The sequence below is a fragment of the Bos grunniens genome, chromosome 19 (assembly GCF_055505025.1).
Source record: "Bos grunniens cultivar Pamir isolate PY7600 chromosome 19, Bosgru_T2T1.0, whole genome shotgun sequence".
Classification (NCBI taxonomy): Eukaryota; Metazoa; Chordata; class Mammalia; order Artiodactyla; family Bovidae; genus Bos; species Bos grunniens.
The window spans coordinates 17,362,584-17,384,381 of record NC_141183.1 but is presented as its reverse complement, the minus strand read 5'-3'; the positions used below and the strand labels follow the sequence as shown (position 1 = coordinate 17,384,381).

The 21,798-nt window shown below is 37.8% G+C and overlaps 1 protein-coding gene across 12 annotated transcripts in view; it reads right to left on the bottom strand.

Moving 5' to 3' along the window:
* The window catches only part of KANSL1 (KAT8 regulatory NSL complex subunit 1), a 177,732-nt gene that overhangs the window by 16,012 nt on the left and 139,922 nt on the right, over positions 1–21,798 (bottom strand). For all 12 annotated transcript variants that reach the window (XM_086357142.1, XM_086357146.1, XM_086357145.1 and 9 more), the window contains 3 exons: positions 19,455–19,567; positions 18,465–18,660; positions 2,065–2,236 (listed from right to left, as the gene is read on the bottom strand). In XM_086357142.1, the coding sequence (XP_086213268.1) occupies positions 2,065–2,236; positions 18,465–18,660; positions 19,455–19,567 (481 nt within the window). The remainder of the gene's footprint in view (positions 1–2,064; positions 2,237–18,464; positions 18,661–19,454; positions 19,568–21,798) is intronic.

Here is a 21,798-nt window from a genome sequence, read left to right as displayed (position 1 = left end):
GAAATCTGAGGGGATTATGGCCATCTAATGTTTGATGAACTATCAATTAGATGAGGGGATTTTCTAGGATAGTTTATCAGCAATGACTGCTTTTATAAATAAAGTTTTATTTAAACAGTCACACCCACCTCCTTATACATAGTCTACATACTGGTTTTGTGCTACAAAGGCAGAGCTGCCTAGTTTCAACACAGACTAAACCTAGACAGTATGATCCATAAAGCCCAATTTATGTGTCCCTTTAAGAAAAAGATAATATACCACTCATGCTAAAAACCTGATTTTCTTCACATACCACTAAGTAAATTTTACATCCAACATGATTCTCATTCCCCAGACCCCAATTTTTGTTACCTTCCTTTCAAAAACGTGTACAGACTATCTGTAAGGTGCTATGAAGGACAGAGTAAGGAGAGAAACATAGTCCCTTATCCTCAGAGAACTTAAGTATTCTGGTGGTTGGGGCCAGATGGGGAGATTATCTGCAAACCAAAGAAACACCAATCCAAATTATGAAAACACTGGCTTCTGTAGTCTATAGAGTAGTTTTCAACATTTTTGCTCATGAACTCCTCACCATTTGAAATGTAATTTTTCTTTATTTAGATTTTTTTTCTCGCCACACCAAGAGGCTTGTGAGATCTCAGTTCCCTAACCAGGGACTGAACCTAGGCCCTTGGCAGTGAAAGAGCAGAGTCCTAACCACTGGACTGCCAGGGAATTCCAAAATGTAATTTTTAGAAAAATTATAAACTCAGGACAATTATAGGCCTCCCTGGTGGCTCAGTGGTAAAGAATCTGCAGGACACACAGGTTCAATCCCTAGTGTGCGAAGATTCCACATGACACAGAGCACAGAAGCCCCCCATGTGCCGCAACTATTGAGCCTGTGCTCTAGAGCGCGGGAGCCTAACTACTGAAGCCCAGACGACACAACCACTGAAGCCCAAATTGCTCTAGAGCCTGTGCTCCGCAACAAGAGAAGTCACTGCAACAAGAAGCCCGTATACCACAACGAAGAGTAAACACCTGCTCACGGCAACTAGGGAAAAGCCCATGCACGCAGCAACGAAGACCCAGTGCAGCCAAAACACATAAATTATATATAAAACAGAAAAAGACCCTTTTTCTATATAAAAAAAGAAACTAAAATATACATTAAAAATATTTTATACCAACACCCTGGCATGTTAAAATCTATTTCTTCAATCAGACTTCAGTCCCAGTAAAATCTACTTTCAGTTATCAATTATTTTTAAAATTTAAATACTGTATAGTTGATGTGCAATATGTTAGTTTCACATGTAAGTTATTAATTCTAAACGTAAATTATTATTCTCAAGTAACAGAAAAGGTAGAGGATCTTTCCAGACGTTATATACAAAAAAAATACTGTACCTCCATCTTCATTATTTATTCAAATTTCCTTTTATTTAACTCCCACAGGATTCTTCTTCAGGAGCCATGAACTCTTGAGATGGCTCCTTTGGTGTCCCTACTGCCCAAGGTTTTTATACTCTGGGGGATGAGCAAGACCCACAGCAAGACTCAATATGGATAAGAGGAGTGACTTTCTTTTATGAGGTGGGAGAAAAGCAATTATGAAAAAGGAGGTGGAAGAGAAAATCAGCAGACATAGAGGCTTATCAGGTAGATCAACTTAAAAAAAAAAAAAAAAAAACAAAACCCAGCACATGCGAACTCTGAGGATCTATGCTTGCGTACTCCTGAGAAAGCAGTCACGTAACCATTGCATGTATACCCCCCGTATGAAGACATTCTCCTCGAACAGTGCTGCCCATGCTGTTTCACATCATAACACAGGCAACTGTCTCACCCTCACCACCTGAAAGCTTAGGGCAAAATCTCTTAGCAAGCTCTAATGTTTTAGTGGCACATTCTGGTCGAGGGGATCTGTTGTGCATGATGTGCAAAATCCTAAGAGAATATCCTGTTGACAGTAATACCTGGACAGTACCTGGATTGTACCAGAATCTTGGCCAACTGTCTTTCACTTTGAACCCTTTAAGTCTCACTCATTAGACTTCATGGAGCCTTTCTTACCATCTGGAAATGCTAGAACCGGGTGAACACAGGAGTCCAACTGGGATAGGCGTTCCAACAGAGGGGCTTCGTAGTGGATTTCTGGAGGCATGGTGCTGGCACTGCCTGAGCCGCACAGCGCGCAGGAAGGGTTCACATCACAGCCAGAACGCACTGTGCTATTCCGGTGAACCTGGGAAAAGCCAGATAACACTCAATTCAGGGTCTGATAAAAACTCAGCTCCCCATTCAGTATCCCAAAGATTCAAAATTCCCTCTCTCTAGATGCATATATGACAGAGTTAACAAAATGTTTGATCAGTTTGTTAAAAGATTTCCATTTCTCCAACACACTAACTTTCAAAGTAATTAAGTAATAAATCCACTTCTTCTCCAATGAAGCTTTCTAATTATGTGAAGCCCATTTAAGTGCTTACTGAGAACACTTTACAATACCTGTATGTTTCTACCACCATGATGCTTTTCCACCGTCTGCTACAGTGATCTGCTTCAGATTTCTAGGTAGAACATGACTTGCCCTCTTCAGCAACTTCATCCACTAAAGAGCCTTACTAATGAATAACCAACCACACCTTTCCTGTTCTTTTCGTATCTCCAAAAAAAGAATTCCAGGAGGCCTGAAACAACATGGCAAGTTTCCCTGGACTACACTCATTAGCTGCTCTTTAACCTAGCCTGAAATCTACTGTTATAAAGCTCATATTTAATGAAAATGAATTTGGTATGGTGAGTGTTCATACCCATAGTCTTTGTGTTAATTAGATTAATTCCAAGGGGATACAAATCATTTTCATTAAACTTCTTTTGTATACATGTGGGCACCGTAAGAAATAACCTCCCTAGTTAAGTCCACAGTGAAAAATAATCTAAGTTTTCAAATGATGTACTTCTGTTTTGTTTTTAAATGATAGGATTTTTTTTAATTGTATGCTTTGAACTTCAGGTCATGCTGAATGCAGGATCCTTAGGTTCTAGTGTTAGGATTTGGCATTTGCCAAATCATGACCATGCAAAGTCACCCAGGCAGCATACAGTCCTAGAAGAAATGACTTGCCTGTGGAATGACACTATGACATGGGATGCTAGGAGCAAGGGAGTATCAGAATAAAGACAAAAGGGTAGCACTGAAACTCTGTAACGACTGCGAGATCTACATCTAGTTTCAGCACACACATCTCTTGAAAGCTGTTTGCCTTCACGGACATGCACAGAAGAAAGATAAATATGAGAACAATTCGGTCTTTATCAACCTTCCTCAACTCCCTCCTCCTTGCAGCAACATAGATGGGTGGTATTCAAATAAGGCCCTGTGAAGGTCAGAATGGACAACTTACACTAAAGTAAAAGAATTCTAATAAGCAACAACTGTTGTCTCTGAAAGGAAATTACACCAACTAAATATGCACTTTTGGTAGACAACATTAACTGGTACTGTTTTGGAAAAAAATACCTCTTGCAACCTATTTAAACCAGGGCTGGATTTCTGGGGGAGATAACATTTTGAGGTAGAGAAAGAGGGACCTGCATTACCAGGGACAAAAACCAGAGACCCACCAGTAGATGAACGGGAGAATTTAAGTAATTAGAATCCAAAAACTGCACCAAAACTTTAAATACTGACTAGATTAGAAAAATATATAAAAGTCAAAACAAGAAATCTTAAAAGGGAGGTATATTTTCTCCTCATGAAGTAAACCATTACATGAACTAGCTCTCCAAGTGGGCAATGAACAACATTCCATTTTTTTTTTACGGCTAGAGTGTATCCCTTAAGTCATTAAGAGACTGGATGTAAAGTAAAAAGAATACGACAAGAAAACCAAACTAAGAATAAAATTAAAGTAAAAGCTGAAATTACCAAAAGAAAAAATACATGACAGAAACAGCAAATTCAAGAACTGCTCTTTTGGAATTCCCCCTTGCTCTTCCCAAACCCACCTCAAGAAAGGGGTAGACAGGATAGAGCAACTAATTACATAAACAGTAAGACTGGCCTAATGAAGAGAAAAAGGGAAAGATGCAAACATATAAGAACTTAAAAAAAGCACTAGCTAAGCGATAAACCACTTAACCACTGGATCAACCGGGAAGTCTGCTAGTATAATTTATTAAGAGAAAATTTGGTGAATTTTTTGAAGGATATTTTGGGCAACTTTAAACACACACACACACACAAAACAAGATGTCAAATTATACACACAAATTTTATTTATTAAAAAAAAAAAAAAAAACCCACAAAAAAAGAAAAACAACCTACCATGAGCAAGTGTGATTTACTCCTGGATATCAAAACTATTTGACATTAGTGTATCAATTAACACAATTTCATGCTGGCCATTCAACATTTCTACTTAGATGTCTTAAGAGGCAACCAAAGTTAAGTGACTTCAAAACCGTGCTCCTAACTCTTCTCTACTTTCAGTAGCTCAGTCTTAAAATCCCTGGACTCATCCTAAACTCCATTCCTTCCTCATACCCCCAAAACCAGTCATGAAATCTTGTCAACTCTGCCTTCTAAAAGTATCCAAGATCTGACTACTTTATACCACCCTCAACTGCAGTTCTTATTTGGGTTTCTTAAATAGTCTCCTAATTGGTGTTCCTGCTTGCCCCTCCCTTCAACTATTGTGTAATCTTGTTTCACAACCTTAATCAAACCGTGATGCAGTTCTCTGCTCAAAACCTTCTCACAAGGAATAAAAGTCAAAGTTCTTGCAATGGTACACACAAAGCCCTACGCCATCTGTTACTTCTGTCCCTTTTCTGACTTCATTTCCCTTTCCTGCTTTTCTCCTAGCTCATGCCACCAGTTCCTCTGACTTCCCTGCTACTTCCCCAAAATGGTAGGCAAATTTCCAGATCACAAACCTTTACACTTGGCCCTTCTATTAGCTCCAAGCTTATTCCCTCACCTCAGGTCTTTTTCTCAAATGTCATCCTCTTAAAAACAACTTTTATTTAGAAACATACAAGTGAGAAAAGAGTCTCTATTCTTGACTGTGACAAAAAAAACACATTCTGGAATAAGTTTAACTGACATTTTAGGCACAAAGCTTAAAGTTATTAATTTGTAATTGCTACAAATTAATCTATAATCAAATTCAATAGGCTTTTGGTACAGAAGGGAGAAGACGCAAATGGAATTTAAACCAACTACAAACCAGAAGAATAAATGCTAAGGGGGAAAGTTCCCAGAAAATTTCTGATAAGCAAAGGCAGAAGGGAGTGATTTGCTGACCACATGTTAAAAATATGATACAGGGATAGCAAAAGATGGGGTGGGGGGAGAAGCTGGATTTCTACTTCACGTCAAAATAAATTCCAAAGGTATTAAAAAGATTTAAATTATGTTTATTAAATTACATTATTAAATTATGTTTTAAATTATTTATTAAATTATTATGTTTAAACTGTAAAAGAAAAACCATGGGGCAACATCCAGTAGTTAAAAGTGTGAGCAATGGGGCCAGGCTGTTTGAGCCCTGACCCTGCTGCTGCTGCTAAGTCACATCAGTCGTGTCTGACTCTGTGCGACCCCACAGACGGTAGCCCACCAGGCTCCTCTGTCCCTGGGATTTTCCAGGCAAGAACAATGGAGTGGGTTGCCATTGCCTTCTCCAATGCATGAAAGTGAAAAGTGAAAGTGAAGTCGCTCAGTTGTGTCCAACTCTTAGCGACCCAATGGACTGCAGCCCACCAGGCTCCTCCATCCATGGGATTTTCCAGGCAAGAGTACTGGAGTGGGGTGCCATTGCCTTCTCCGCCTAACTCTGCTACTGAGCTGTATAAACTTAGACAAGTTACTTAATGGCTTCATTCATAATAACAGCTGCTTATGTGACAAGGCTGTTGTGAAAATAAAAATCACTTAGAATAGTGTCTGGTATCAACTCTGTTACTTGTATAGTCATACAAAACACACTATTTTCATTTAAAATTGAAGATGGGAAAACAAGGACATCAACCTTAAAGATCATTGATATTAAATCCTAGCTTTCATGTTACTGTGTGACCCCTCAAATTTATTCATCTGTTAATAAAGGATCCATATTGCCAATTTCATGCGACTGTGAGAAATACGATTTTGCAAGCTATTAAAATACTACACGAGTGCTAGCTATGTCAGAGTTTCTCACAAAGGCACTACTGACACTTAGAGCCTGATAATTTTTTATTGGGAGGAGCTGTCCTGTGCACGGAAGTAAGTAGCAGCTTCCTGGCCTCTACTCACAGTGCAAGTAATACCCTCCCTCCCACCTCTGTGACAACCAGAACTGACCACAAGGTCAAACGTTTCCTAGGGTGGGCAAGCAGGTCAAGATCATTGAGAACCAGGTGGCTCAAGTTACGATGATCATTCTTAGTAAAATTCAAAGCAGAGGCACCCATTAAATATTAATAGTGAGAAAGAAGAAATGCCTCAAGACTACATCAGTCAAGGCGAAAGGACTCAAGAGCAAGAGTGAAGAGGTTTCCAAGAAACAAAATGGTAACTAGAACATAGAAAATAATTTCAATGGCTTGAATAACTCAAATATATTTAAATAGATGACTTCATAATCACACACACTAACCCCTCCACAAAGACTTTATTGACTGTCCTTGGAAGATGGCAGGAAATCAACTTATTACTTGAAAATTGGTAGATAAAAGGATATCAACACAAATCATGCTCCACCCCACAGACTGTACTTAAGGGTAAACCAATAGTAGAAAAGGGCATTTTTCTCTTTAAAGACATAGTCTAGCTAATAAACAAAGAATAAATGGTATGAATAGAACATAACTTCAACTCCTGATGCAACAAGTGGGTCCAGGCAATGGCCATTACTGACTAAAAACACAAGAGACACAAGATATTACATGTCTTCTCATGTAAGTGTCCTTACCAAAACAAAAACCTAGATTTAAGTTTCTATATTCAGACTTGAATGCACTAAAAGAGATTAAGGACTATACAGAGGGATGGATATAATGGTAAAATGTGGTCAATGCTACCAGTAGAATCTACGGGATGCAGCTGCTCACCGCATAATTCACACAGTGACACTATGTTTGCATAACATCATAAGGAAATTTTGGAAAAGAAAACAACGACCCCACAGAATTTCTTCTGGCCATGATGGATTAAGAATGATCATGCTTATCTTTTAGCCATAAACTAGGAAACCAGACAACACACAGCTTAAGACAGAACAAATGAGGTAGTCTGTGACTGTCCCGGCTTTCTGCCTGGACACACAACACAGACTGCTCAGCAGGTGAGGGGTTCCAGGCAGAGCGTGATGGTTCCACTGAGTTGAGGAAACAAACTCCCAGAGACTGCAGTGCACAGGCTCAGGTGACGGATAACTATGAGGCAGAATTCTTCAGAAGAGGAAGCCATACAGAAAAAGAGCTCCAGAAATCATCATGAGATTCCCTCAGGTGTTCATGGAATACTAAGAATCCCACGTAGAGTTAAACTTCACCAGGTCAGGCGAAGATCCACCAAGTAGCTATGGACTGAACAGTTCCCAGAGCTCACAGTGGCAGAAAGACTTCCCCACTGTGACCGGTCAAGTGGCATGGAACATTCAGAAAAGACCCCAGAAGACCCGGGTTACTCTACACCCTTCTAATAAAGGAAAAACGGAATCTCAAATAACTTAGCTGCCAACAAAACAAAGCCTCTATAAAGGAAGATAATATAATCTCTATGCTTCAATCATGTAAAATTAAATGTCCAACATCCAAAAAAACATTGTTAGATATGCCAAGAGGCGAGAAAGTTATACCACAGGTATACTACAATCAGAAAATTCTAAGTCACAAAATAAATAACTGGAATGACCCAGTTTTCTCAACAAATAAATTACAAGGAAAGGGGGTATGATGGATAGCTTACAGCAAACCAACACTTACTGAGAACTAGAACAGCCAGATTTAAAAAGAAAAAAAAGCAAATATAACTTTAAGATATGAGAGAAATGTTAAAACAATGACAATACTGAGGAGCCAAGATTCCAGAGGGGGAAGAACCATTGAAGTGTTGAGTTGCTTCTTTTTGGGAACAATGGGTGATTTCCGAGTGATGCTTAGAATCTGGTGCCCTGATGGAGGGTCACTTCTGGGTACAGAGAAATGAGCAGAGGTTCTGATGATTTTGTAGGGCTGAAGGGACAACTTTAGAGACTTCAAAAGCCAAATTCACAGTGAAAAGAAAGGACAGGAAACTACAAATGACATGTCAGGTGCTCCCATTCCTAAGGCATTTGGAAAATTCTGAAGCTGGGATGGGTAGGAGGCTAAAAAGCTAAGCACAAAGCCTCTGGACGGCAGAGTTTCTGGTGGGCTCACTGAGGAAGAGACTACAATTAAGAGTTCATGATACACATGAGGGCACTGGTCACTGAATCAGTTGGAAATGGGAATAAGAAACAAGGCTGTGCCTTAAGAAAGGACCACTTTTTATGTGACATCTAAAATGCCAAGTATACTGGTATTAAGAAGTATATGTAACATAAAAATCAAGTGTATGTGCAGAGCAATTAAAACAGTAAATGCAAGTGTACCAAATACTGAAAGAAAATATACAGTCGTCTAACCTTTTGTTTATTTTCCTACAACCTTATGTAGACTGCTTGAAAACAAAATGGCATCAGTAAATCAATGTTGTGAATAAAGTCACCATATTTTATATTTATTTCAGCATACTTAAACAAAAAAAAACACCTACTTCATCTACTCATGATTTTACAACGAGATGTTAGGAAATGGAAAATGTTGGTCGGTAAAGGCTTCATTTTCAATGTCAGTATTGCCAAGTATCCAAATATCACCTACAAAGAGATTACAGAACAGAAAGCAGATGTTCTGAAATGATTCTCTTGGAATCATTGTAAATCATGCACATGCTTAATCAGGATTACTTTACCAAGGTTACCATTATCAAGTAAGTTTGGGAAACAAAATAAGATACTCTTTCAAACAGAAGACTTTTAAGTCTTTAATGTCTTTTACAAATCTCAGAGTGGAAGACATGGCATGAGGTGCTCTCTGAATTGATTTACCCATCACATTACAGTGGTGGCAGATACCTCAAACCATCTATGAGCTCATCACTACTCTGAAGTCAAGACAGTTACTACACCTGCTGCTAACTCTTGTTATTTAGGAGATCCAACCAGTCAATCCTAAAGGAAATCAGCCCTGAATGTTTACTGGAAGGACTGATGCTGAAGCTGAAACTCCAATAATTTGGTTCTGGCCACCTGATGTGAAGAACCAACTCACTGGAAAAGATCCTAATGCTGGGAAAGATCGAAGGCAAGAGGAGAAGTGGACGACAGAAGACGAGATGGTTGGATGGCATCACTGATGAAATGGACATGAGTTTGAGTAGGCTCCGGGAGTTGGTGACAGACAGGGAAGCCTGGCATGCTGCAGTCCAGGGGTCACAAAGAGTCAGACACGACTGAGCTACTGAACTGAACTGAAGAAATTTATATACCACAAAATTTAACAACTGTTTCAACATACTTGGTTTCCCCTATAAGCTAATGTCTTTTATTTTGCGCATTAAAAAAAAATTATTCTGATAAAATTCCACAGACTTTATCACACTGCCAAAGGCTTGATTAGGAGAAAGAAATTCCGAGATGCAAGAAACAGAAAAGAATTCAACGCCAAGGCTGGTCTTGGGATAACAGCCAGAGAAGTGGCAAGGAAGTTTAAAATCTACTCCGTATTTTGGTGGAAAAAGCCAACTGCAAGAAAGTGAAAGCCCAGTCCCAACCTACCTTCATGTAAGAGGTCCAAATTCACCTGAATTCTGGAAGTCTCTTCAGAAGCTAATGGAAAAACTGTGATGTAAGGACACTTTCACAGTCCAGGGATCACAAGACTCCTACAGAAAACATGCCTCCCTGGCCATGGCCCCAGACGAGCTATGAAAGATATTGTAAATCATACAAGAACACAGACCGTTATAAGGAAGTCACTATAGAAATAGGAAGGAGCAGTCTTCAGTGAACTAGAAATAGAAAAATTAGAAAACAACTTTTAATAAGTATATTAAAAATTTTCATAGTGATAATGAGAGGAATACAAGTCATGAGACAAGTACAGGATAAAAAAGTTTCTAAAAGTACTTAAGAGGATGTTTCTAAAAGTAACTGATTCTAAGGAAAAAAGTACACACTGAAATAAAAAATCCAACTGGTAAAAAAACTAGTGTTCCTCCTGACGAAGAGGAGGAACAGTAAGAGAAGACGACATGAAATAAAGCATAGGAAGACAGATATGAAATGCAAAGTATAAAAAGAAATGAAGCAATATGGAACAGAGAATGAAGATCAACAACAATACACAGACATTTATATTTAAAAAGAGAGAACAGAAAAGGAAAAATTGGAAGAAATAACGATTAGAAAAATTTCAAAACTCAAGCCAAATAAGAACTCTCAGAATGAGGGTGTAAAAACCAAGACCTAGTGGCTAAAAACCAGTTCATACATCTAAATATGTCCTTTATAGTGCAAAACATAGAAACAAAACACACACACACACACACACAACACCCAAAAGTAAGGGGCTGGTGTAAAGATTCTAGTTACCAGAGAGAAGATACAGATAATCCATAAAGAAACAATTAAACTGACACCAGAATTTTCAACAGTAAGTATTGGAAGGCAATGAAATTATCTTCAAAGTGCTGAATACAAAAGTTTACATGTAGTTAAGTCATCATTCAAGAATAAAGGCAAAATATAACTGTGTATTCACAAATACACACATACGTATATACACATTTCACACAGAAACGTTAACTCTGTATGTTTTTAATATATAGACTTCACAGCTCATACCACTATTTGAAGGCTACCACATGTATTCATCAAGAATGGAATGGGATGTAAGAAGCAACAGTAAACAAGAATGGCAAAAGTGTTGGTAAATGTAAATAAGTAATTAAGTATGAACTTAATGACTAATTTGGGAGGGACTGAAAAGATAACTAAAATAATAAAAACAAATTACAGATAAGTAAATTACTGACACAAAAACTGAAAACAAAGAGATGGAAAAGGATGTATCTAGCAAGTGTACTTACCAAAGAAACCCATTTAAAGTTAAAGCATGAAGAGAGATCAAAAGGGAAACAACATAATGATTAACATGAAGAAGAAATAACAATCATTAACTAGGATGCACCAAACCAGCCATCCTAGAACTATATGAACACATATGAATAAAAAAAAAATAGAAATGAGGATGGGGAAACAAGAGAGGTGGTTTAAGGGTATAAACTGACTACTAGTTGATAAGTCCTGGAGATCTAATGCACAGTACAATGAATTATAGATGATACCACTGTATTATTAGCAACAAATGTGCTAAGAGACTAGATCTTAATTATTCTCACCACAAGAAAGAAATGACAACTATGTGACGTGATAGAGGTGTTAGGGTTAGCTCAGGCTATAATGGCAATCAAATTGCACTTTAACTGGCACAATACACATAGCGAACAGATTTCAAACAAACCAACAGAAGGCAGACCAAAGGATATAGAAGATATGAACACAATAAGTCAAAGATATGAGTTAAATTTAGAACCCTGAAGTCAAGAAACAGGATACAAATATACACACCCACACAAGCAGTGCCTTTTAAGGAAATGTGGACTATTTTACAAAAGCTGAACTAAAATTATGTATATCAACATGGAGATCTTGAAAACACAATACTGAATTAACACACCCCCCCCAAACCAAAAACACACACCAAAAAACCAAAACCAACTTGCAGAATGTGTACAACATGACAGCATTACTGCATTTTGTGCTCTTTGGTTACCTCTTTCTAGTGGCAAGAAAGAAGATAAAGGAGATAAAAGAGAATAAAAGGACCACTGGTTATCTATAACTTTCTTTTAATATTAAAAAAAAAACACACATGAAGTAAAAAAAATTAAAATATTAGCATTTAGCATGGTGCATACATCAATGCTTGTTACACCGGTCTTTATACATCACAGAATTAAAATACACAGGGAAGGAGGCAGGTAAACCTGTAATTTTTTCTATACAAAGGGAACTTAAGTTCTTCACATAATAAATTTAGTAATACAGAAGAGTGCAGGGGGAATAAAAGAAAGTTCAAGTATTAATATTTCAGAGCAAAGGTACATTAAGTTTGAAAACTGCTGAAATCCAAGAATCAAATTGGGAACAGCACCGATCAGTCTGTCTTGTAGATTTAGAATGAGAAAAGGATTCAACTATCTTATGAGCAGCAACGACAAGGACCAATGGCCAGTGTACTAAGAATAGCGACACCTTCCCAGACCCTATCTCCAAATTCATGTCTGCTCAGAACCACAGAATGTGACCGTTAATTGTAAACTGAGTCTGCATATGAATCAGTTTAATATGAAGTACTACCGGATTTGCTGCTGTTTAGTCACTAAGTCATGCCCCACTCTTTGTGACCCCAAGGACTGCAGCCCACCAGGATCCTCTGTCCACAGGATTTCCCAGGCAAGAATACTGGAGTGGGTTGCCATTTCCTTTTCCAGAGGATCTTCCCAACCTAGGGATCGAATCCACATCTCCTTCCTTGCAGGAAGATTTCTTTGCCGTTGAGCAACCAGGCCTTAAATCCAATGACAGGCATCCTTATAAGGCTACATGAGAACACAGACACACTGGGAAGGTGATCATGTGAAGATGGAAGCAGAGATGGGAACTATGATGCTTCAAGCCAAAGGATGCTAAGGCTGCCTGCAGAAAGTGGCAAGAAAGGATTCTTCCCTGGAGCTTTCAGAGGCCAGACAAGGGTTGACACTGATTTCAATGTCAGACTTCTAGCCTCCAGAACTGGGACAGGAAACTAATTCAGTCAGTTTCTAAGTTTTTCCTAATGATAAATACAAAGTCTAGATAGATAAAATTATTTTTTTAATGACGAAAAAGAAAAAAACAACCAAAAACAAAACCCTTTGCATGGGGACTACAAGTAGAACATTGGAGAAGAACGGAAAAGAAAGCAAATCTGAGAAATTCGGAAAAAGAATACTTCTGGAAAACAAGTTCAATAAAGCAATTAATGAAACTTTTGGTATCTCAAAAAAAAAAAAAAAAAAAAAGAGTATAAGATAACACAGCCTCTATTATAACGTAAGAGAGTAAAGTAAAAGGACAACAAGATGACACAACAAATATAAACTTAACTGTCATTCCTTTGCACTATGGGAGAACCAAAGGGCTGAAGACAGTGAGAGAAAAATTAACAGCTAGCTAACATCTGAATACTTATTATTTGTGTTCAAAATATGCCAGTCATTTCAGGAATCTAATTTAATGATCACAACAATGTTGTAGAGCAGGTAGTAAGAGCTAGCAAAAAAGAAAAGGGAACAGTAACATATTGATAACTGGTATACTTAGAAGAGGCAACTACAAACTTAAGAGAATAAAAAAACCAAAGTGTCACCACATTTTTTCTATAATAACAGAAGGAAACAGGGGTACATAAAAAACACTCTGAAGCACAGTCTGGTGCAGCGCTGCAATGGTAAAAATATTCTGTATTAGTCATATGACTACTCAATACTTGAAATGGGGCTGGTGTGGGTGACGTACTGAATTTTTTAATTCTAATTTTAAATAGTTACATGTGGACAGTGGATATCATATTGGACAGCATAAGAGTAAAATCAGTTACCAATAAAAAGCAAAGAAACTAAGACTGGCCAAAACAAAACACAATAAATAATTGTTCTCTTCTGCCTACCAAAAGATACAAGAAAGAGTTTTGAGGGACAAAAATGATGGTCTAAGAACAAACTGTTGTTCAAATCACTGAAGAACCACAAATTCAAATTCAAAACTCACACAAAGAAATTCCCTCCTGGTCCGCTGGTAGAGACCCTGAGCTCCCAATGCAGGGGGCCCAGGTTGGATCCTTGGTCAGGGAACTAGACCCCACATGCTGCAACTAAGACCCGGTACAGCCATAAAAAAGGGGGCATATGAAGATATTCAACACATGTTGAAATGTTATAATCAAAACCATCCTAAATAAGTATACTTGTATGTTATTTCAAAAATCATATAGAAAACAAAACATTAAATTTATTTAAATTTAATGTGAAAAATTCATACAACTAAATGAGAAAAATTCATACAACTAAACATTAGTATTAAGAAAAGTAAAATGAAAGACAAAAAAACTATTGGAGACAGGAGTAACAGTCACGAAGAGGATATAAATTTATTAAACTGTACTAGACAGTTTTTAAAAAATCAACACAACAGACCACAAACATAAGCAGAAACTATAGAAACATTTTGACCAAAATGCTATAAAAATTAATAGTTAATAATAAACGCTTAGAAAGAAAAACTAACAATTTAGAATCTAAAAACTCAATTCTTAACTCCTGGGAAAAAAACTAAAAAACTCAAAGGCAACTTACAGATAGCAGAAAAAACACTTCCTTCACACATCAAAGGCTGTGGAATGCTATCCAAAACTACACTCAGAAGAAAACTCAAAAAGTTAAATGCTTTTGTTCTTATGTAACAAAGAACAGAAAATAAATTAACCAAGCATTTGAATAAAGGCAGAGAGGGTGGGAAAAACCAAGACCACAGGAAGAAGGCGTTAACAGCAAAGAGCTGATCTTTGAAATGACCAATAAAATAGAAAAATTGCTGACAAGACTGATCAAGAGAAGCCCAAATATAATGAAGACTGAGAAGTGGATATTAACTACAGACAGAAGGATATAAAAAGAATGCTTAATAAAAATCTGTATGAGTAAATCTGAAACCATCTGAGAGATGGATAATCGTCTACAGAATAGATGCCAATCTCAGTTTCACCTTGAGTTCTAACAAATTTTAAAGAAATTGATCCTTCGTTTAAAATCTTTAAACATTTCCAGAGCACAGCAAACAATGCTATAAGTGTCCCAATTCATTTTCAGCTGTCCTACATCAAAATTGATAGTGACCTTCTAAAAGTATTGCCATTCAAACCAGAAATGTCTCACTACAACCAATTATTTCTTAACATGGTTCTAAAAGTGAATCCAGACAAGGAAAAGGAGTAAGAAGTATATAACAAGGTGTCATGTTGTGTGATGACAGAAAGCCAACCTAGAAAACTAAGATCAACCAAAAAACACTAGTAGGAAGAGTTCAGAAAAGTGTTCAATTTCAAGATAAATACCTAAAAATCAACATCATTTATAAAAGAACACTAACAGAAAAGATCTCATTTCACATGACCAAAATATCAAGAATATAGATAACATGTAAGAACTGAATGAAGAGATAAAATACTTGGATACATAAAGAAATTCTGTGTTCCCTTAACATTGTAACAGCATTACTTCTCTATGAAGGATTTCCCATTACAAATCCAGTGCAATGGTTATGGTGGAAGCCCACTATCAAAGTAAGGCTCTAGTCACCATTATCTGTTAATCACAGAATATCAGTTCAAAGTATTAAAAAAAATTCTTTGGCTTGAGGACAGTTGGTAAATAAAATATTAGAACTTCTACTTCTTTTATCTCAGCCTTCCAAAATTTTGTATGTGCTTTATAATCCCATACAAGTTTAGAGGCTACTGTTCGAAGCACTGGGTGATTTCTGATCACTCTACCACTAGAAAGTAAGCTCCGTAAGGGCAATGACTTTTGTTCATCAAGGAAACGCAGTGTCCTGGAACAGACGGGACCCAAAACTGCTGAATTAATTTGCTTGGCAAATCCATCACCTCAAAATGAGAGAGGGCAATATACTTGCTCAGTATCACTAATCAAGGATCCACTGGAGGCACAGGGAGTAACTAAGACAGAGAGAATGGCCTTTGTCTCCAACTAGGGCAGAACTCCAGCATAACTGCTAAAATCAGCAGATGGTTTATTTCCCAAACAAAAATTACTTCTTTGTCTTATTTCCCATGTAGCTTATTTCTGCATATGTCAGGAAGATTCTGTTTTAGACACTGGCACTGGAACCAAAGGGTCTTTAGTATGCATTGTATGTTTCCCCCTTATTTTAAATACATATATGTACCTTCAAAAGTACACCAGTTTTTAGGCATGAACAGGAAGAAAACTACTGTCAGTAGCAACAAGAAGCCTTGCTACTTCACAGATACAAGAGTCCAGGAGGCCGTCCTATAACTTCAGAGAAAGAACACTATTTCTCCATGAGGCAGTGTTGGTAGGTTTTGTTTGTTTTTGTTAAAAGCATCGAGGGCATGGCCAAAACTACTTTCTTATACTTAACAGTAATATACTGTTTTCTTTGCTTTTCCAAAATCAATTCTTTAGCCTTTGAGAAAATAATTTAGATTTATACAACTATTAATAAAAAGTTGACTCAAATGTTAATATGAGAAACCCATCAAATTTTTTTCTGGTAATGCAGACAGTCTGAGGAAGAGGGGAGAGAAACACTTCAGTCTGATAGGTAATTTTCACTAATAATACTTTCCTTTTAAAAAGATCACAGCAAAGACATGCAGTCCAAATGCATACTATAACAAAACAAGTCAAGCACTGAAAATCTGCTGTCCAAATAGTAATCACTGCACCAATTACACGCCTCTTCCTTGTCCTCAGTTTTCCCATTGACAAATATACTGCAATAGCGTTATCTTAAGAAACATCCCCCTCAGTCAAACAGGCTATTTCTCTATTTTCCTTTACAGAAACATTCTCTGAAACTGGTATCTCCGATGATTTGCTCAATTCCTTCCCTCCCATTCTCTCCAGAACCTAATCCAATCAGAATTTCACTCTTCTATACAAAGGTCTCAGGCAACCTTGGCCCCACAAAATTGAATGGTCAAGTCTCAGTCTTCATCTAATTTGATTTGTCTGCAGCATCTAACACAGATGATCATGCCTTCCTTTCTGCAACATTTTCTTCACTTGCCTTCTGCGTACCACACACTCTTTGTTTTCCTTCTATCAATACTTCACTAGTCATTCCTTCCCAGTCTCTTATCTTTCACATCTCCAAGGCTTAGAATGAAAAAATGTGCCTCAAGGCTGAATTCCAACTAGGTTTCCCAGCATTCTCTATTTTCTTCCTCTGCTGCATTTTTCTCCTCAGCACTTAACACTATTGAAAGTGAAAGTCCCTCAGTCGTGTCCAACTCTTTGCAACCCCATGGACTATATATACAGTCCATGGAAATCTCCAGGCCAGAATACTGAAGTGGGTAGCCTTTCCCTTCTCCAGGGGATCTTCCCAACCCAGGGACTGAACCCTCTCCCGCATTGCAGGCAGATTCTTTACCAGCTGAGCCACAAGGGAAGCCAAATTTAACACTACAGAACATGCCATATACTTCATCTATTGTTTTATTTACAGAAATTCTTACCCTAGTGAAATAGTGGGTAGAAACAAAATAAAACAATAGATGTTCATGTATTATTTTCTCTTTCTACCCTTTAGATTATTTCACAAGGATAAGAATTTTTGTCTGGCTTATTTTTAGTGTTGTACCCCCAGTGCACGGAGCTCTCTTAACAGCTTATTGGAGGAGCTCAAAAATTGTTGTTGTTGAATAAATGCATTAATAAAAATAAAAGTGTTAACACCATCAGACACCATGTACTAGTAAAACTCATCAGCCAGATACCCTGAAGGCAAATTACATACATTTCATTTAATCTTCACACAACCCTATGAGATCTCCAAAGCATTCTGGGGTGGAGTGGGGTAGTAACATGCTCCAAACAAAAACTACTAAGTGGCAGTGCCACAATTCAAACCAAAATTTGTCCTCTTCAAAGTTAATGCTCTTAATCACTCTTTTTTTTTTTTAAACTGGAGTACTATTTCACTGGTTTTAGAATAAATCCAACCCTGCTATTTGAAGAGTCGGCAATCCAAAGTTTCCTGTAGATGTAAAATAATTTCCATTTTGTCTGTGAAGACAAACATTCGTTTAGTATCATCAACTTAAGAGATTTTAATGGAGATTCTTATTTAAAGGTAAAGCATTCCACATTGCCATTTTCAGTGAAAACAGTAAGAAGACATACCGCTCTCCTCCATGTAATTGATGGCAGAACTTACAACCTCCTCTGTCCCATTTCTATTAAAAATTTCAAGCCAATTGTTTCCAAACCTGGCTGAGGAGTCACCTAGGAGCTTTCTAGCTTTTTGAAAACGATTCCTAGGCCCAACTCCAGAGCAAACCGAACCAGAATCTCTAGGAAACAGAGCTCAGGAACCTAGTATCCCTTAAAGCTCTGCAGGAAGCCTTGTTAGTTAGCCAAGTGCGGAAAACACTGGTTATATGAGCCAAAGCTGGCAAGGACTACTACCTCTATCTGAGCATCTGGCTCACTTTAACAAGGACCAGGTCTCACTGGTACTGACCTTCTTGGAAAGAGGCACAATGCTGCTGGGTCGAACAAGCCTCCGTTTCTTACAGCTCAGCACAGGACGGGTTCGGGCTGCCACACAGGTGCCATCAGTTGATGAAGCAACTAGATTCAGTCGTTGCTTTTTATGCAACTGTTCCTCAGCATCAGAGTTGTCACCTGGAATGTGGTCTGCCAAGACAGGCTGAAGACTACACAAGGGGAAGGAAGAATATTTACTTTACAGAAGATGGAAAGAAACAAAGCCTCTAATATTGGTTCAACCACCTCTACTTGCAAATGTTTACAGACACAAACAAGTGTTCTAGAGCACAGAGATCACCTCTTGATGCTGATGTCTGCTAATCTAAATTGGGATGCAGTGTCTGTGCTTATTTGTAAGGCTCTTGGTGGATGTTACTGTATCATGTCTGAAAAATGCAAAGGTCAGTAAGTGAACTCAGGAGGTTCTAAGTGATTTCAGCTTTCTTCAACAACAAAAACATAAAATTTTAAAAGTCTAGAAAATTATAACTGGTAAGAAAATGGTGAACTTTTGCAAATGTTATTAAGCTGCCTGAGAACCAGTTCTACTGGTCAATCTTGCCTATTAGGGATGTGTACTCACTGTTCACTTGCAGAAGGATTCCTTTTCTTTCAAAAATACAAATTTACAGCCTTTAGGAATCTAATCTGTTCTAGAGTAGAGGATTTTACTTCTGGGGAATTCTACAAAGACAGAGCTAATCACAACAATTCACAATAACTTTAGGACTTTCAATTTTTCTCCAAGCTGGGACAATTTTTGGCCAAAGTAACAGGAAAGTACATTAGCATGCTACTTAAAATACACTTGCTACAGTAGGAGGCATGCACAATACTATGAAGTGGTAAGGTTTCTGCTTCTTTAAAGCAGCATTAGTCCTGGCTAGGGATAACTAAGCCTCAAACTCATCTTTTACAAGCCTGATGAGCATATGGAAGTATGCAGAAGAGATAAACTTACGTGTTAATAACTCCATTGACAGGTCTCAATGCTCCACACGATTTAGCAGACAGTGACTCTGAAGGATGACCAGAGGCACCATGGTTTTCCAGTGGCTGAGAAACAGATTCAATCTTAATAGAAGAAAAACAAAAATATATCATCAACATTTAACCAACAGCATTAGCCTGAAAATCAGCACCATTTCATTTAAATGCTGCTGCTGCTGCTAAGTTGCTTCAGTCATGTCCGACTCTGTGCGACCCCACAGACAGAAGCCCACCAGGCTCCCCTGTCCCTGGGATTCTCCAGGCAAGAGTACCAGAGTGGGGTGCCATCGCCTTCTCTGTCATTTAAATGAAACACCTAAAATTTCTCATGAGCAGTTTGAGAAACAACTCATTTGTGGAACACAATTTCAGTATTTCTTGGATTTGTGACTCCTGGTTGAAGTCTCAACAAATTCCAAATAAATGAGTTTTCTGGCCTTAAAAAAAAAAAAAAAACCCTCATATGACTGAGGAAAAAAAAATTTTTTAGAGAAACTAGTTTTTGCTTTGGAGAGGAGAGGTGAGGAATTAAAATATTTAACAGACTAAAAGTAGTAAAGTGCCCACTGAGAAGGAAATGGACTAATGCAAAACAATTACATAGTAACAAGCAAAACAATTACATAGTAACAAGAGTCTTCAAGTTTTCAACCTAAAAGAAGGGTAAGTTCAGTAGCAAGACAATGAAGAGTATATTTAAATGTAGTTAATACCTGCTTAACCTCAGAGTATGTTGGAAGCTTGTTTCTAGAAAACTATACTAAATATATATATATATAATAAAATAAGTAATTAATAAAATGTCAACGAGTAACTAATAACTATCTAATGCTACCAGGTAGGAACTACTGTCTGGATTACACAAATCAAATTCAACTGACTTTCAAACAATTTTTGAATCTGAACTGCATGGGTCCACTTATACGTGGCTATTTTTAAACAGTAAATATTCTATTACTACACAGTACACACTCTGTAGCTGGTTGAATTTTGGTGATGTGGAGGAACCATGGATTGAGTGGGCCGACTATACATTACATGTGGATTAAATCCAGTGTTGTTCAAGAGTCAATTGTATACGCTTAGAATTTTAAATATAAAATGAAAATAGGGAGTTAGGGGAAAAACTGGAAAATTTCGAATTTTGCTATTTCAAAACAAATGATATTTACTAGGCTAAAAGGGGGCTACCCAAGTAGCACAACTGGTCAAGAATCTTGGCTACCAACGCAGGAGACCCAGGATTCTATCCCCGGGTCAGGAAGATCCCCTGGAGTAGGAAACAACAACCTGCTCCAGTATTCTTGCCTGGAAAATTCCACAGACAGAGGAGCCTGTCGGGCTAGAGTCCATGGAGTCACAAAGAGTTGGACACAACTGAGTGACTGAACACACACCACAGGTTAAAAGGGGAAGGGGCAGCCATGAGATGTCAATCACACGAAGCATCTGAGGTATTGGCAATAAAGCCACAGTCCAGTTACCCGAGGCGTATCAGAAAATGGCTGTGGTCTGTCTCCTCCCTACATTCAAACTGACTTTGGGGTGTTTTGATGTTCCCTTTCCTGTAACTGCTATCAGGATGTAGCAAAGCCAATATTTTGATGCTGAAATTCTATTTATCAGTATTGTTGAATTTCTTTTTTGATGTTTATACCCACCAGGAGAAAATACCAAAGGATCTGAAGACCTGAGAGCAATCTCAAGAAAGAACAAGAGATTGGGAAGCTAATTTTTAAAATTTAATACAAATTATCCAAAAATCTAGATCAAGGAATACAGACAAGACACATGAGTAAACCACAATGAGTAAACACTGGGAGAAAGTGTTCTGTCTTCCCTGTTGATTCCCTATACATTTACTGTTGTACCTTGAACAATTAATTATATTAGTCAACGACACCAAAATCATGGCTCACATACTCATTGCTTTGAAAGTCACGCTGATTTCCTCTTGGAAAGTATGTGTAAGAGTTGTACTTTGGCCACCTGATGTGAAGAGCTGATTCACTGGAAAAGACCCAGATGTTGGGAAAGATGGAGAGCAGGAGGAAAAGGAGGCGACAGAGGATAAGATGGTTGAATGGCATCACCAACTCAATGGACATGAGTTTGAGCAAACAACAGGAGACAGTGAAGGATAGGGAGACCTGGCCTGCTGCAGTCCATGAGGTCGAAAAAAGTCAGACATGACTTAGCAACTGAACAACAATGAGTTGCAAAGATGTTTGTGTCTTCTGACAAAGTATTTTACTCCCTCTTAAAGTCTATCTTAAAGACATAACAAAATGTCCCCCCAAATCTTATACATAAAG